General features: G+C 43.1%; 1 protein-coding gene across 4 annotated transcripts in view; it reads left to right on the top strand.

Annotated features, from left to right (window-relative positions):
• LOC137872838 (ephrin type-A receptor 7-like) overlaps window positions 1-16,393 on the top strand; it is a 148,958-nt gene that overhangs the window by 89,817 nt on the left and 42,748 nt on the right. For all 4 annotated transcript variants that reach the window (XM_068711306.1, XM_068711304.1, XM_068711303.1 and 1 more), the window contains exons 4-5: window positions 2,091-2,246; window positions 7,852-8,181. In XM_068711306.1, coding sequence (XP_068567407.1) covers window positions 2,091-2,246; window positions 7,852-8,181 — 486 coding nt within the window. The remainder of the gene's footprint in view (window positions 1-2,090; window positions 2,247-7,851; window positions 8,182-16,393) is intronic.

The following is a 16,393-nucleotide window of genomic DNA, read 5'->3' as shown; positions in this document are numbered from 1 at the left end:
TTCTGTAAATAGATCCATCAAAATGCTACACACTGGCCCTTTAATTATTTGTCTTCTCTTTGTCTTTTGGTTCCAAGTGTCCACTAGTGAGATTGCTCTTTGAGGTGTCCTCAGAGGGAACAGATGGATTTTTGTGTTGTAGAAGTCTTCAACTCTGCGCCATCTATTAAGTTCTTGTATCACGCCACTTCATTGTGCATTGTCACTTATTTAACAATCAAATTATCTTTTGGTGAATAACATGGACTCTCATTACCAACTGTTATTCTTTATAAACTTGATTAAGTTCACACGCTAACTGTAAACTCGCTAACCTAGTCTCTGTTAAGAGGATGCGTCAGGCCCAAGTCACAGAAACCACCTAACAAGAAGCCACGACTGAATAATGAGATGGTAAGAAAACGGCCACTCAAATGCCTGGATATCTGCACGGATAGAGATGTAGAGTGTGTTTTTATAAGAGGACGGAGAGTGAAAAAAAAGAGAGGTGCAGATGAGAGAGAGAGAGGCAAGGAGGAGAGAAAAGTAGAATGCAAAACAGAGAAGAGAAGAAAAATAAAAGTGTGAAGAGTGGGAAAGGGATAAGAGAGACAGACATATTAGCAGAATAGAAAGAGTTCCGAGGAGAGGAAGGGAAAGAGGGCGAGAGCAAACCCGAGCTGTTAATGCAGCCCCGCTGTTTAGAATACAGTCTCAGAAGAGAGGAGAACAGAGCCTCGGCTGCCTGATTTCACACCCATTATCACCTGCTACAACGGAATATGAAAGTGCGTAGAGGGCGGGTGTAAAATAACCTGTTTGTGAGTGTGTTTTTACGTAAGCGTGTCACACATGCATTGATGGGCTTCTGTTGCTCGGTGTGGATTCTTGTGTGCTGCACATGTAAGGTCACGAGTGCTTATCTGCCCCGCCCACATTCTCACGGTTCGTATCCTCTCTCCTCTCATACTGCATGTGGATTAGTTTGCTGGCATGTGGAGAGAGAGAGAGAGATGCTTTTCAAAACTGGCAAATAAAGTTGGATATGTGAAAATCAAATTTGACCCCAAATCAAATTTTGCAGTGGCGTGCCTGCGCATTTGCCTCGGCTTGTTTTCGCTTGCCTCGCCGGTTCAGTCCAGTAGCAGGCCACTGCACACGTAATGTGAGAATTGTGTTTGTCAGATGGGTTTTCTCCTCTAATCATACTTTTTTTTTCTCGTCTCCCTCTGGACTCGCTTACTATTTTTCTCCCCATTCATTCTTAATTTTCTCTCTCATGAATTGAAAGTGAGATCTTTTTCCTTAGGCTTTAAAATGCTGCCGTGCTTGGTGTTGTGCTGGAGCTTCTGTGCCAAGAAGTGAAAATGCAAGTTATATAAAAAATGCTTTTGGATTTTTTTTTTTTGTAAAGAGGTTGAGAATTTGTATTGGCTGTACTGTCGAGATATATCTACGGAAGCCCCGAGAGACAAGTGAGGAAAAAAAAAATCCATTTTGTAAGTCTGAGCTAAATTCTTAACGGCTAAAAAATAATAAACATTGCCAGGATAAATTTTCTTAGACTTTTTGACATCTATACAAAAAAAAAGCTGGGAAAAAAAGCAATTTTTAATCTACGTAACTTGCTGTCGGACAATAAATGTTGTTTGTGTTAAAAATGATTGTTGTCTTATTTAGAACATTGGGTAGTGGTGCACTTCAGCCTCTTGTGGCCAAAAAATAGTATTACAATAAACACTGTCATTATCCTGACAAAATAACATGTGAAAAGAAGTTACTTAAAAACTTTATCCTTGCAAAGCTTTTTTTTTTTTACTTGTTCTTAAGTCATCAACACAGAAGAGAAACAATATAGATCAGACTTAGAAGATGAATCGCCAGAATATTTTTTCACACTCTCCTCTCAGGACTTCCGGAAATATCTCATGGTTTCAAATTTCTGTTACACAATAATGGGTGATCAATGCGTTCATCCCCTGTGCATACATCTCCTGAAAATACGTATGTGTTTCAATGGGTTTCCTCTTCGGGGAAGCTGGAATCATCGATTAATCACATTCTTTTTGCACACATCTAATGTGCTATGTTTCTGTGTGCTCTTTTGTCAGCGTGTCCCCGTGGCTCCTACAAGATGTCCTCCAGGCAGCAGGAGTGTTTTCCCTGCCCGGCCAACAGCGTCTCAGAGGAGGAAGGATCTGTGGCATGTGTGTGTGAGGAGGACCACTTCAGAACCCCCCTGGACACCCCCTCAGCACCATGCACAAGTAAGAAGATTATATGTGTTTGTATTTGTGTGTGGATCTCTATCGCACCGTATCTCTCGCTCACTCTTACATCAAGACATTTTTTTGCATTAAGCGAGCAATTTCATGTTTGTGAGCCAATCATTATCGCTCCCACCCGTTCAGCCTCTCGTCTGTCTGCCCTTGTCGTCTGCCTCTTTATCCTTAAAGACCACTTTTACCCGTCCTTCACCCCGAATCCTTTTATCCCCCCCTCCCCCCTCTTTTTTTCATCTCGTTGCCTCTTTGTCTGACCTGCACCCACGTCCCCTGTCCTCTGTCTCACCATCTATCCTCATTCTCCCATCTCTCCAGCTCGTCCTCATCACCCCATTTCCATGTCTCGTCTCACCCAACCTTCACCTCTCCTTCCCCTTGTGCCCTCTCCTCTATTGCATCCCTTTCAGGACAGAAAATCCACCCAAAAAACACACAAGCTGTTTCCTTTAATCATCCCTGGAACAAGTCCGGAATCAAAAACTAGAGACAGGAGACGCGCCTTGTGCTGCGCTATTGATGATAAAGTTGTGAGTTGGTCAAAGAGTTTTTACAGCTAGAAGCTCAAAGGATTTTTTTTCCTCTCATTTCCCCTTGATTGCATCAGTAAACACAGAACATTTGTTGTCTCGTTTGAGCGAGAGTTAGAAAGTGGGGATTTATTTTGAGTAATCGGTCTCAGATGTTGCACATTTTTGGGATGTCAGATAAATCCACTTCTTATTTGACAAAATCTGCAGAGTTGATCATCCGTAGGGGAAATATCCTCATGATCGTTCACGTTATTTCATGTTTTACGGTGGACGCCCCCCCCCCGACCTGTGCTTCTAAGAGTATACACACATTATGTGTCCATCCACTGCCTCTTAGCCTTTATCCCTTTTACCACCCATCCATCATTCAACCCCTCTTGCCATCCCTCCTAACATTAGGTCCACGTTATGTATTCGTTCAAAAAGCCCATTACCCGCATTTTCTCCATCTTTTTGCTTAACCTTGCACATTCACTCCATATTCCACCACCTTTTCATCCTGACATTACAGACCCATTTTCTGCCGTACATCCATTATCCCCTCCTCCACCGGACCACCCCGTCTTTTTCCGACCCCCTCCGCTCTTCTTTTTGACCCTTGACCACACATTTCCCTGCCCTCTCTCTTTCTCTCTCGATCTGCCATCTTTACTCATCACTCTCTTCCTGCTGACTGCCTCTTTGCATTTCCCCCCCTCTTCAGGCTTTTCGTCCACGCGTGTTATCACCCCATTCTTCTTCCCTCCGTCAAACGGAAATGTAGTCTCTCTCTCCTCAAGCGACAAACTCCATGATCTCATCCTCGGAATGTCCGTGCATTATCCACCCATACCTCACCTCTTACCTTTTCTCACCCCTCACCTCACATACCGAATGCCGTTCTTCTCCAATAAAGATGCACTACAAGGCCGATAAGACAAAGAGCATGCAGGGTGTAGCCCTATTGATTCCTGCATGGAGAGCAGCCTATTGATATGGCATAGTAATTAGATGGAGGAATAATGGGCTCCATAGCCTGTGAGCAGGGCAGTAAAACCGTGGGGTCACAAGGTCTGTGCATGCGTGTTTGTGTGCATTCACACTCACATGTGTGTACATATTTATGTGTGTGTGTGGTCATACTGTCTTTTATGGTAATTGCGTTGGAGGAGGTGTAATTACAATATTGATCGCCGAGCTCTCTGATCCCGGTGTGATAACATTTATCGCAGCCTAATGACCACATTAATTACACTATTGATTCGCTAATTATGATCATCCCCAGATTTGGCTAATCCACTGCCTGATAGGGACGGAAAAAGAGAGAGGGAGAATCTAGAGCTTGAAGAATGAAATAAAAAGGGAGACTTTGTTAGACAAATGAGGTTTAATATGCGCACTTTATTATCTCTGCAATTAAAGAATAATACCGGTGTAATTTCATTCTATTCCCTTTGCCATCAATGCCCTTGAAGTACCTAAATCCTACTGTGTTTACCGCAGTTGGGAGCCTCTGCTGTCTCTTTGAAATAATAAACTCTTAATGGTTTTACGAATTTGAAACGGGTGAAAAAACATACGGCTTGTAATACTCCCCGACATGACTAATTACCATTGTTAATGACGGCTATTCCATTACAACACATTAGATGTTTCGATGTGGCGTTGGTGAGGAAAAGTAAAACTTTGGAAGCAGTGAAAGAAAACGTCTCACTGGAGACACAGACGTATGTCTTTGTTTTCAGAGTGAAACTACCGCTAACAGGACCGCAGCGGTAATGACTGTAGCATAATAACTATAAGAAAAAAAGATGTATATTCAAGTAATGCATATTGTTTGTCAATGTGCGTGTCTGCAAATGGATTTTTTAAAAACAGTGGGAGCCGAGTTGCAGTTTAACAGTTTTAACTTTTGACTGAGAAATGCATATATGCAGACTTAATGGCGTAAAATAGTGTAAAACACATCAGGAGCAAGTTTGGATTTGCTTCAAGACATCTTGAACTTATTTAGAATGAACATATTATTCACTGTACATGTGAATCTCTGGTCATGATACTTAACCCCATTATAATACGGTACAAATCTTAGCTAGCTAGCTAGACATGCTAGCCAACATAGTGTATATATATATGTATGTATGTATGTATGTATATATATATATATATATATATATATATATATGTATATATATATATATATATACACACACACACACATATAAGGAACAGCTCCTTCCTATCTCCAGGCCATGGTCAAGCCCTATACACCCGACCACTTCGCTCTGCTGCCTCGGGGCGATTGGTTGCCCCGTCACACAGAGGTCCATGTGGCCAATCGACCCGGTCACGGCTGTTTTCTGTCCTGGCCCCACAGTGGTGGAATGAACTTCCCACTGACGTCAGGACAGCGGAGTCGCTGCCCATCTTTCGGCGCAGGCTGAAAACCCACCTCTTCAGGAAGTGCTACCCTGAGCCTTCCACTTAGCGCTTATTGTTTTCATACTAGCTTGTTGCACTTATTGTTTTCGTTTGTTTCTGCACTGTACTTTGGCTCTGAGTTATGCTCTGCTTCATGCTCTTAGATGCTTGTTTGAAAAAGGAGATGTACTTATGACTTCTGGTGACTAGTAGTTCTCTTGAATACCTACGTTGAATACACTTATTGTAAGTCGCTTTGGATAAAAGCGTCTGCTAAATGACTGTAATGTAATAATGTAATGTAATATATAGATATATGTATATCTATATATTTATATATAGATATAGATATTGCAATTATATTCCTGCTTGTCCAAAACAAACATAGTTTTTGATATTGTCTCAAAATGTCTCCAGTCAAACCATATCTGCATTTAATCCTTTTTGTACAAAAGAATTACTTGCTCATGTACTGTCCCTCTATACCGCAGCTGCTACAACCCATACTTTCCCCATGGACAATGGTGTCCAACAATGGCATCATGAAAATCAATTTTGTTTTAGCTTCTGGCTCAGAGAGATGCATAAATGCAGACTCTTCATAGGCTTTAATGGCAATATTCTAAATACAACATCAAGAGCAAGTTTTGATTTGCTGTGATTCAGTATGTTGGAGGAGCAGCGGAGCGGGGGTCAAAGAGTCATTTGGATGGACAGGGGGACTCGGAAGACGGAGAGAGATGGAGAGTGAAAGAGGGCAGAAGATGGGAAAAAGAGGAGCAAAATGGTTTGGGAGGTCAGGTTTTAATAGCTCTGATTTTTGAAGAGGATCGGAGAGAAAAATGGGAAACTTAAAGAGGAAGCACGAGGCCGAGAAGGCGCGAAAGGCCCAGCTGTGGCTACGTTTAATGCGAGTAGGTGTGTTCACACGCCGAATGCTCTCCGGATTTATGTAACTCTGTGAGTCCACGTGTGTCTGAGAGCGGGACGCATCTGCGGCGTGCGGCGCGTTCGACAGCGCGCACACCTTCACTTATTCATTACACGACACATGCACACACACACATACACACACAGGGACACGTAGAAAATTCATGGCCTTTTAATGGACCTCAGCTTCATTCAGCCGGCATGTGCAAGGACCTGCAGGAGAAGGCAGAGGTCAGTCAGGACACTGACTAAGTGATGAGATACTTTACAGTCCTTTTGAATACAGGACTGCATATTTAAATTTGGTGGATGATTTTAAAACACTTGAGGTTTTAATTTACACACAAAGCCCTGTGCATCAGACAGTGGTGTGTTCATATAATAGTCCCGTGTTTTTCAGCAACCTACCACACATTGTGACATACACAGCCTCTACAGTGAGCAGCTCAGACTCTCATTATGCGTCTGGCATTTCACAACCCTCATATGAAATGAGATTGATGTTCTGGGAGAGCTAAAAGCCTTCTCCATGGTCACTCACCTTTTGTTTACTGATGGTAAGTGGAGGATTTGTTCCACGCAGCACTGTTGACATCAGTATATAATGGACAAATTTGTTCTCCATGCTCACGCACGCACATGTTCAGGCATCAGGTACTCTTAAGCCATCGAAACACACAGCTACTACATTTAGTCCTTGTCTTATTCCCAAGTGTTTTCCCCGCATCATCAATAATCCCTCCTCAAGCCCATTCAAATAAATGTTTTCATTCCCACCGCCAAACCCAAACAGCAATACACTGTCGTATCCCAGCAACTACTACACATTTCCAATCGCCTTCTCCCATTTGGGTCAAATGGTTTTCATCAAACCAATTGTTTCTCATCACCAAATCCTGGATGGAACAGGATTATCGTAGCATGATGTGCAAACTGAGCCCATGCAATCACGCTGTAATACCCAGTGCACTTAGGTCATCAGTCATGAGAAGAAACGTAGCGCTTCAGCAACATGATGTTTGAGTAGTCTATTGAATGGCTCAACTCGAATTCTTTTTAAAAAAAAATATCTGTTTCGAGTGAATAAACATACTAGCGGTCGCTATTGATAGTGGCTTGGCTTTAAAAAAAAAAAAAAAAAAAGGAGGCTTTTCGGCATGATTTCCCATGTCATGTAATGTTTTATCTCCACCTTGTAGTACCGACTCAGCTCACTTGGAGCCTTGACCGAGATGGTACCAAAAAAAGAGTACCAGGTATTATCCACAACTTTTTGCCAAAGAAAAAACAAAAAAGAGCCAGTTAAGTTGAGTGAAACCGTACCGTACCACGCTGTGGAACTGCTGCATATGTTACAGTTAAATATGGTATTGCTTTTAATTATCCTGGGAAGTTTTATGCGAGCCCCTTTTCCAGAAATGCCCAGCTTTACATTAACCGTTACAGAGGTTATAATAAGCAGATGATAGGAAGTGAGTGTAGCGTTTGGGATTAAAGAATGCTGCTGCTGTGATCGCTCCAGTGTGTATAATAGGCATGGCGTGTGGTCGTGATATGATTAGACAAAGTAAAATCCTGTTGTCAATTTCAATTGCTGCGTAACAGTTGCAGACGCGAGGATGCGTTTGATTAAGTATTGATGTTTACAACAAATGTTTCTGTCTTCAAAAAAAGACTGAGGGATGCAACAATGAACCAAAATGCAACTCTCTCACTCTTCCCTCCAGGGCCCCCCTCGCCGCCCAGAGACTTGGTCTACACCCTGAAGCAGTCCACGCTGATCTTGGAGTGGGCCGCGCCATCTGACGCAGGAGGCAGGGTGGATCTGACCTACAGCGTGGGCTGCCGGAGATGCGTCGGCAAGCAGTGCGAGCCGTGCGGGGCGAGCGTCGGCTTCGTGCCCCAGCAGGTCGGCCTGACGGAAAGAACGGTGACCGTGGTCAACCTCCTCCCCAACACCAACTACACGTTCACCGTCGAGGCCTTGAACGGCGTGTCGGAGCTGCTGCCCAGCAAGAGGTTCTACACCCAGGTCAACGTGTCCACAAGCCTGCCAGGTGAGTCATCAGCCAGTTAGACCTTTAATAATAACCGCATATGACGGCATGCGCAAGGAAAGAACCATTTTTTATTTTTATTTTAGAGTACAACACAAGTCTGCACAGTCAGGAGGCACAAACAACAGCTGAGCAAGAATGAGGTCACACTGCATTTCCAAAATGTAGCAAATGTACTCAAATGGCACATACCAGCACGCTCGGACGGCTCAGCTGAAAATGAATTTTAAATCAGCTTGCGCTGCATGGGTTTCTCAATTTGAATATCTTGTAGGGATATATATATATATATATATATATATATATATATATATATATATATATATTTTAGGGAAGATCACAAAGGATCTGAATTTTCTTTTCCAGGCGGTTTAATGCAATATTTGTGCTGTTTTGCTGCAGTTTGTGCTAATGTTTAAAAGCTGGCTTTGTGAAAAAATATTATCTTCGCAAGTGGGTCTGGTTCTTACAGGATGTAATCTTTTGTGATCCGTTACAAGGCAGCCTAAAAAGATAAAAATAGCCTCACACAATAAATGTATGACCTTCGCTATATGACTTTTAAGGTTTTGTTTCATAAAAGCACATTCATTTCTTATAGCGTCAGCGGACGCAGATGTGAACTCAGCTAGGATTGGCTGCCTCACACACGCAGAGATGTGCAGACTTGCAGGTGCCGTGTACGCCTCTCAGACACACAGTGACCTTTGAATACGCTCGTAATTCATTTAGATTTTCAACGTGCATACGTCAACGTACGGGTCCTGTTCACACATACAGAGAGGCATTCACGAATGCAAATGTGCATCCAGCAGACTGACTCTTCGTCTGTGCGGACGCACGCAGACGCCCTCCCCCACACTGTGCCCGCCATTGTAGACGGAGCAAAATGTCTCGCCGGGGTCGAGGTGATCTCATTTTCATCAGCAGAAGTCTTCAGCAGGCCATTAGCCAGGGGCTTGAAAAGCACTTTGCCAAGTAGTCCTGTCAACCAGCTCTGCAACAGCACTATTTGGAGGCGCTCAAGTGTGAAAAGACCAAACACACACACTGAAAAATGTACAAGAACACATTCTGGGCGCTGAACGCTGACAAACACTCTCTAATACACAAATGCACGCGTACACTTACCTGTCATACCTAATGTGCATTTGTTTTTGTTTAAAAGCTTGTTTACTGCTTATTTGCTGAAATAAATATTAGTCTGAACGGAGTGGTAGCATAATGAGGCGTGTCTGGGGCAGAGGGACTGAAAGGTGCCGCACGTGGAAGCAGGTGACGGAGAAGCAATGAGAAAGTGAGAACGGCGGTGTGGGTTTTTGCCACTGATTGGAAATTAGCTTTGAAGAAATGAGCTGCATAATGAATGGAGAACAGTTAGTCATATGTGAGTGATGAGGGGGAAGCAGCTCTCTGGGTCTCGGGTTAGTTTCAGTTGAGCTATAACACTGCGTTTACGATGAACTCTCACTTTGTTACAGTAAGGAAGTAAGAGTTTTGCGTGTGTAACAACATAAATTGCATTTTTCCAATTGTTGAAAGTGGGGTTCATGATTGAGATTGTGCCTCTCTGTGCTGGCTACAAAGATGGCAGCTTTAAGGAGATTGATGTTGGGTGCATTTATAATGGATGAGTGTGCTTCCCAGTGGCCCAGATTCTCTTGTTGGCCAACTGTAAATGTTACGTAAGAGTAACATCTGGACATCAGGACCACATAGAGTGAGTGAGAGCCTAAGAAGACGGCTTTATGTGCCCTAGGCAGGGTTTTAGCTGGTGCCCAGTGTGCGAAATACCCCGACATATTCTGACAAATGTCCCAGACTTGATGCGTACTATTTGTGCAACCATGAGGGTTGAATAAAAAAAGTAATATTCAATGCTTTAACGTTCAAATTTCACAAGTTTTGCATTGTGGACCATTTGCAACAGCACCCCACATGAAAGAAAGGCTTACCAGAAACAACCTTGTATTCAATTTATTTTTATCGCGCAAAATCACCCCTCTTAAGCAAATTTGTGATTCGCCTCAGAGGGCTTTACAATCTGTACATTACCCCTTTCAGTATGCTTGCATTCCACTTACAGTGTTTTAAAACTTGAAGCTGCATTAAGCAATGTTTAACGGGGCAAGAGATAAAATAGAAAAAAAAAGGTTTTATAGTGAACGTTTTAGCGAACATTTGGCTTCTTGCACATCCAGCAAACAAGGAACATCATGGTCATTATGTTATTTTAGTAGAATTTCTGTCCACCTGTTAACTTTAATCCAGTGTAAACTTTCCGTTTGAGTCTTGTTTAGTGCACCACATCCTGAGAAAAGGCTTCTTTTACCAGATGTGTCATACTTGACACCTTTTATGTGACATCACATGAAATGTACGATAGCCCGGCTGATGCGAACATGGCTAAAAAGCTCCAACACAGCCGTCTCCAGCTCCCTGAGGGGATTTAGGTGACCAAAAACCCTCCGAGCTCCAGGGTTAGGGACACTGTATGAGGAAAAGGACAAACCTGCAGTGATTATTTTTCCTGTCCCCACAGTTCTTTCAACCTTTCTCCCTTTTATCTCCCCTCTTCTCTGTCCGTCTGTCTCGTCAGCAGTTGCCACGGCCTTGATTTGTGGTTATTATGGGGTATTAGGCTGCGAGTCGTCCTGCTAACCGTGTCATCCAGAGGGATTGGACAAGGGGTTAGGGGAGTGTGTTTGCCGAGGTTTCAGAAGACTTTCTGTGTCAGGGAGGATTTAGACTGACATTTGGTGTGTTTAATGCTTCCCGTGTGTGAGAGAGAGAATGTGAGACAGGTATTTGCTTTAGAATTACATTATGCGCGTTTTGTCTTACCTCTCCTGACTTAACCAGTCGCGTGTCAGCTTTTGTTAAAGCGCCCTGTGGTTTCCACACAATGCCGGCTGAGCATGGTTCAGATCAACAGCCAACAAACTAAAGGTCACCCGAGCCCTCTTGCCCGCTCTCCTCAATGGACACCTCTCCCCTCGGGTCAAGTGAGGTCGAACCAGTCCGTCAAAACACTGCAGGTTTAGGACTATAACGCTGTTACCATATCTGCATCACATGTTTGCACTATTGCATGGCTGCTAATGTTAATAACCTAGACAAAACTATACATTTTCTAATAACTAATGCTCAGTCGCCAGAGAGGACTGTGGTCCGTGCACACACGTGAAACACACTTTATCTCCCTGTCTCTTTCTTGTTGTTTATATTTATACTATTCTTGCAGTCGGGTAGAATATAAAAAATATATTTAAAAAGGAGTAAACAATCCTAATCCATATCTTACCCATTAACATTAACACCACTTCCGTTCTTAAGTCTTGACCTTTCAGCATTCGGTTTATCTGTTGCCACAGGAGACGACTCAGAGAAACGGTGATGGACCCATAATGTTTTTGTTCCCTTTTATGATCTACTGCCTCAACCTAAATAAGGACTCTGTGTGTCATAGTGTTGCTGCTGGATAAGCCACATAGATAACATTGTAGCTCACCCAGTCCATAGAAAGTCCTGTGCAGCCAGGTCAGGCACAGAATTGAAAAAGAAATAAAACCATCCGTGGACAAACCTCAACCTTGTGTCCGTACATGTGAGTGGAGCCTCCACACCGAGTCTTTACACCATCAAAACTCACTGACCTTTATGAATACTGCAGCAGGGATGTGGAACAAAGCTAACACACGCTCTCTCACTTTCCCTTTCTCTCTTGCCACCTCATCATCTCTTTATTACCTTTTTTTCCCCCCTCATACCTCCTCGTTCCCTCTGTTCCGATCTCTCTTTTTTTTTTTTATACCTTCTATTTCCTTCCTCATTTCCCCCACCTTATCCTTTCCTGTTAAACTCACTATTCTTAGATGGTCATTTCTCTCCCTCCCTCCTGATGCTGCCACTCCATCCAAAACCACTCTTTCCACCATCATCCCCCTTTTTTTTTATCTCGCCGCCTGTCATAATCACAGCTACCCTCTTTCTCCTCCTCACCTCTCCCTATCCTCTCTTCAACTCTCTCCCCATCTTCTCTTACTGTACCGTATTTGTTTTTCTGGGCGCGGTAAGCTTGTTAGCAGCGGGTGGCACGGTTTAGCTGGCAGCTGAAGGCCAAGAAAGCCCGAGGATTTAAGGGCACAGCCCGAGTTGGGGAGCCAAGGTGCTAACGGGTGCTATATTGTGGCCAAAAAAACCCCAAAAAAAACGCACACACAGGGTCAATTTACATCTATGCATATGCTCTGAGATTTTTCTTTCTTAGTGGATGAAAAGCATTTTAAATCTAGGGACATTAAAACCTCTCCATTTTAAACCAAATACAAATTGAATTCTTCTCTTTTCCAAATGCTTGCACATGCATAGGGGGGTTGTGGATTGCTCCCAGACAGATGGGGTTTTATCAGGACTCTCCAGGCCACCAAGGGGGGGGGGGTGTTGCATGTCAAGGATGGGTGGATGGATAAAAGGGATGGGGATAGAAACATGACTGGAGTCGCGTGAGGAGACGGGGCATGGTCTGGCTAAATGGGGGATCAGTTTTTGCTCCCGGGCTCATGGGGCCCCTTATCCAGCGGTGGATTAAGGATGCATGTGTGAGTGTCTGCTCTTTCGTGCACCAGGCCATAGGTGCATGAGGGCATTTCAATGTGCGTGCTTTACCGCACTTGCATGCAATATGCTCTGTGCATTGCTTTATGCTTGATTTGTGTATGGGCACGAAAGGATGCGATAATGGCATATTGCCTCTGCATCGTTCGTTCGTGTGTGTGTGTGTGTGTGTGTGTGTGTGTGTGTGTGTGTGTGTGTGTGTGTGTGTGTGTGTGTGTGTGTGTGTGTGTGTGTGTGTGTGTGTGTGTGTGTGTGAGAGATCAGAACACACTCGGGTTGAATGTCTTGGCCCCCAGTGGTACATCCAAAGCGCTTTAGCTGAGGCAGGGAAGAAGAGAGGGATGCGGGGAGGCTGTAGAGATGGGGTGGAGGTGCGGGTCAGGGAGGAGGAAGGATTGGCATTTCAATATCCTGAGAGGATTACTGGCCTGGCTTTAGATGGCTGGTCCCTGCGGAGTTACATGGGCCTGAGAGGTGGATGCATAAAGGGAGGAGAGAAGAGAGGGATGAGCATAGGAGCGGCGAGATGGAGAGAGGTGAGCGGTGTAGCATTGTGAGCAAAATGTCTTCTGGGTGAAGGGGAAAGGGGAAAGGAGGCACGCGATGAAGAGCAAAAGCGAGAATACATACATTTCTTCAAAAATAGTGCAGACAGTCGCATTTTTTTTGTCTGACCTATCTGGTGCTTTAAACAAATGTAATGTATATTTACAAAGTTTTTTTGTGTGTGGATTTAAGTCAGGAGATGAGAGAACAGGAATATTTTGAGATAAAAGGAAGGAAATAGAAGAGGAGCATAAACAGTCGAAGATGAAAGAAGCAAGGAAGAGTGAGATGAGCTGCAGAGGTTGTACGGTGTATACGGGAGAACGAAGCTGTTAAGTCGAGGGAAGCAGACATTGGAGGGAATGTGGTAGAATCAAGGGAAGAAGTTCTCAGATCACTTACTGAAGTAAAAGTACTGTAAAAGTCCTGCATTTACTATAAAATCCAACTGAAAGTTACTGTGAGGAACTTTTAACTGGTAATGAAACGGTCTCAAATAATAATGATGCCTGACCTACATAATTAAATGCATTTATGGGCCTGCCGAAGGGAAGGGAGGCACAGGAGAACCAGAACTGCGTGGGGCAGACTGTCAGACCCCGCTGCAGTAAAATGAGAGGTATTCTAAAGGGATTCTGGTGTTCGGTGTTTTTTCTAGTAAAATGACAGTATTATCAGCTAAATGTACTATTAATAGAAAGTGAAATTTAAGAAAATTGGCACATTATTATATTATATTGTTGTCATAATGGGGTAGGAAAGGAGAAATGAGTGTTTTGAGACACAAATCTCTATTCCTTTTTTAAAAATATTCTAAAATGTTGTTTTTTTTTCGTGAAATATTGGAGAGGTTTAACTCATAGGCATCTGAAGCATGACATGTTTTACTATTGTACAGTATTTGGATAAATATACGGATATGGATGTTTGAATGATATGAAGGGAGGCCAAACAGAACGATGGAGTCGTCTCTGACTCTGTTGATTTTCTAAGAGCTCTGATTGACTTCCGAGTACACGTTTCAGTTTGACTGTTTGAATATTTATAAGTTTGAGCGTGAATTAATTTGGGATCACACTTTCCCTGCATCGTGACAGAAAAAAAAAACCTATCAGGTAATGTTTTTTATTTCTTTTCATTCTTCCACTTAAAGAGCGCTCCTCAACTATCACCAGTACAGAATGCTTCTTCTTTGTCATTTCGTTTCCAATACCCTCTTTTTTTTTTCTTTTTTTTTCTTTTTTTCACACCGCTCCACCTCCCCCCCCTCATCCCCGCCTCCAGCCCTCTGCATAGAGGCGTTTGGATCCTCTTTGCCTCCTTAATTAGAAGTGATGGGAAGGTGAAGCTTCAGCAGGCAGCAAATGAATAGAGTCATCAAGGTACTTTTCAGGACTATAGCCCAGCCACTTAAGATGCTTTTTCACCCTGTGATGGGAATTTTAATTGCCTACTTCTTGGCTTATAATTGGAGTCTATGAAGAGGCACTCTCAGGGTCGTTAGTATGTGTGCTCTGTATGTGGATTTTCAGGCTGTTTCTGGTTGTTTGGGGGAATCGTGGTGTTCACTTAGGAACAAAAACAAGGCTTTGAGGTAGTTGATGACACTGTTATCCTCATAATCAGAGTGCTATACAAGACTTGAGGGCCGTCTTTCATGAACCTCCTTTCCCAAACCCAGGAGGGGAGAAAAACAGGACAAGACACAAGCTCTTATTGTCGCGGAGAGACTAGAAAAGAAAAAGTTCAAACTTCAAAATGCACTCTCATCTGCCATTTTCTACCCTGCGAGGTCTTTATCGCGCCTCCTTTGAGAGAACTTGGCTGTGTTTGTGTGCGCATGCCATCTTTTGTTTGTGGGGTTTGTTGCCGGAGGGGAGGGGAGTTTGGCGGCGCCCTGCTGAGAGAGAGAGAGAGAGAGAGAGAGAGAGAGAGAGAGAGAGAGAGAGAGAGAGAGAGAGAGAGAGAGAGAGAGAGAGAGAGAGAGAGAGAGAGAGAGAGAGAGAGAGAGAGAGAGAGAGAGGAGACACAGCTGTCTTTCTGAATGACAGCGTACTCCTCTCTGCTACAGCAGTAGGTGGGTGACAGACAGCTCAGCTCATCAGACCACCATCGCACACACAGACACGAGCACCCCTCTTTGTTGTTCATCAGCTGTCTTCAAAACAATACATACAGCATGTTTTTGTGCAAGACTGTGTGTAGTTATACTCCCCCCCCCCCCCCCCCCCCCCCCACATCTCAGCATGATCAAAGTTTTCATACAGTATGTGTTAAAAAAGGAGGATCAGGTCGAATCTTTTACTCTCTACTTGATCTCTGAGAACAGTTTATTTTACAAACCAAGAGTTGACATGCAAAATATATGGTCAGCTCAATAAATATGATGCATTGTTACAGATTATACTACATAATAGCATAGGAAATATTTGTAGTAAAATGCTACTGTACTTACATTAACGCATCAGTAATAGTCATATATTAATATACATATATTCTTTATACATTTTTCTGAATTATGAGTACTTTTATTTTCGGTGTGTTTAGTACATTATACTATTAGTACTTGCCTACTTTTACCTGACATTTTTATTGAGGAACCATTATTGAGGTATTTCTTTTAACGGCAGTATTGCTATATTAACTTAAAGGGATAGTTTTGGTTAGTATAAAGCTGTGAAATTAATCCAAGCGCTCTTCAAAGACACCAGACTCCTTGGACAAAAACAGCAATTTGACCTCGCAGCACACGAAACGTTGTTTTAAAACACTAATGTCACAGAATACTACAAACTAACCAATTGAGGCAGGTGAAGAGCAACTGCCGTGTTCTGCGAGGTAAATTACTGGTTTTATCAAAGGAGTCTATTGAGTTCAAAGAGAGCATAGATAACGGCCTCAGTTCCCCAACTCAAAGGGCTGTCTGAAGGCAAGGTAAAGCAGTGTAAATATTCTACATAAAGGCTCCGATTAAACTGATATTGATTTTTTGTTTTATGGTGGGGGCCTTTCTTTTAGGTGACTATAATACGTTTTATTGCTGCCCCCG

The sequence above is a fragment of the Cebidichthys violaceus genome, unplaced genomic scaffold (assembly GCF_023349555.1).
Source record: "Cebidichthys violaceus isolate CVI_PGR_0920_01 unplaced genomic scaffold, fCebVio1.0.p SCAF_16, whole genome shotgun sequence".
In the NCBI taxonomy this organism is placed as follows: Eukaryota; Metazoa; Chordata; class Actinopteri; order Perciformes; family Stichaeidae; genus Cebidichthys; species Cebidichthys violaceus.
This window is presented reverse-complemented; position numbering and strand designations above follow the sequence as displayed.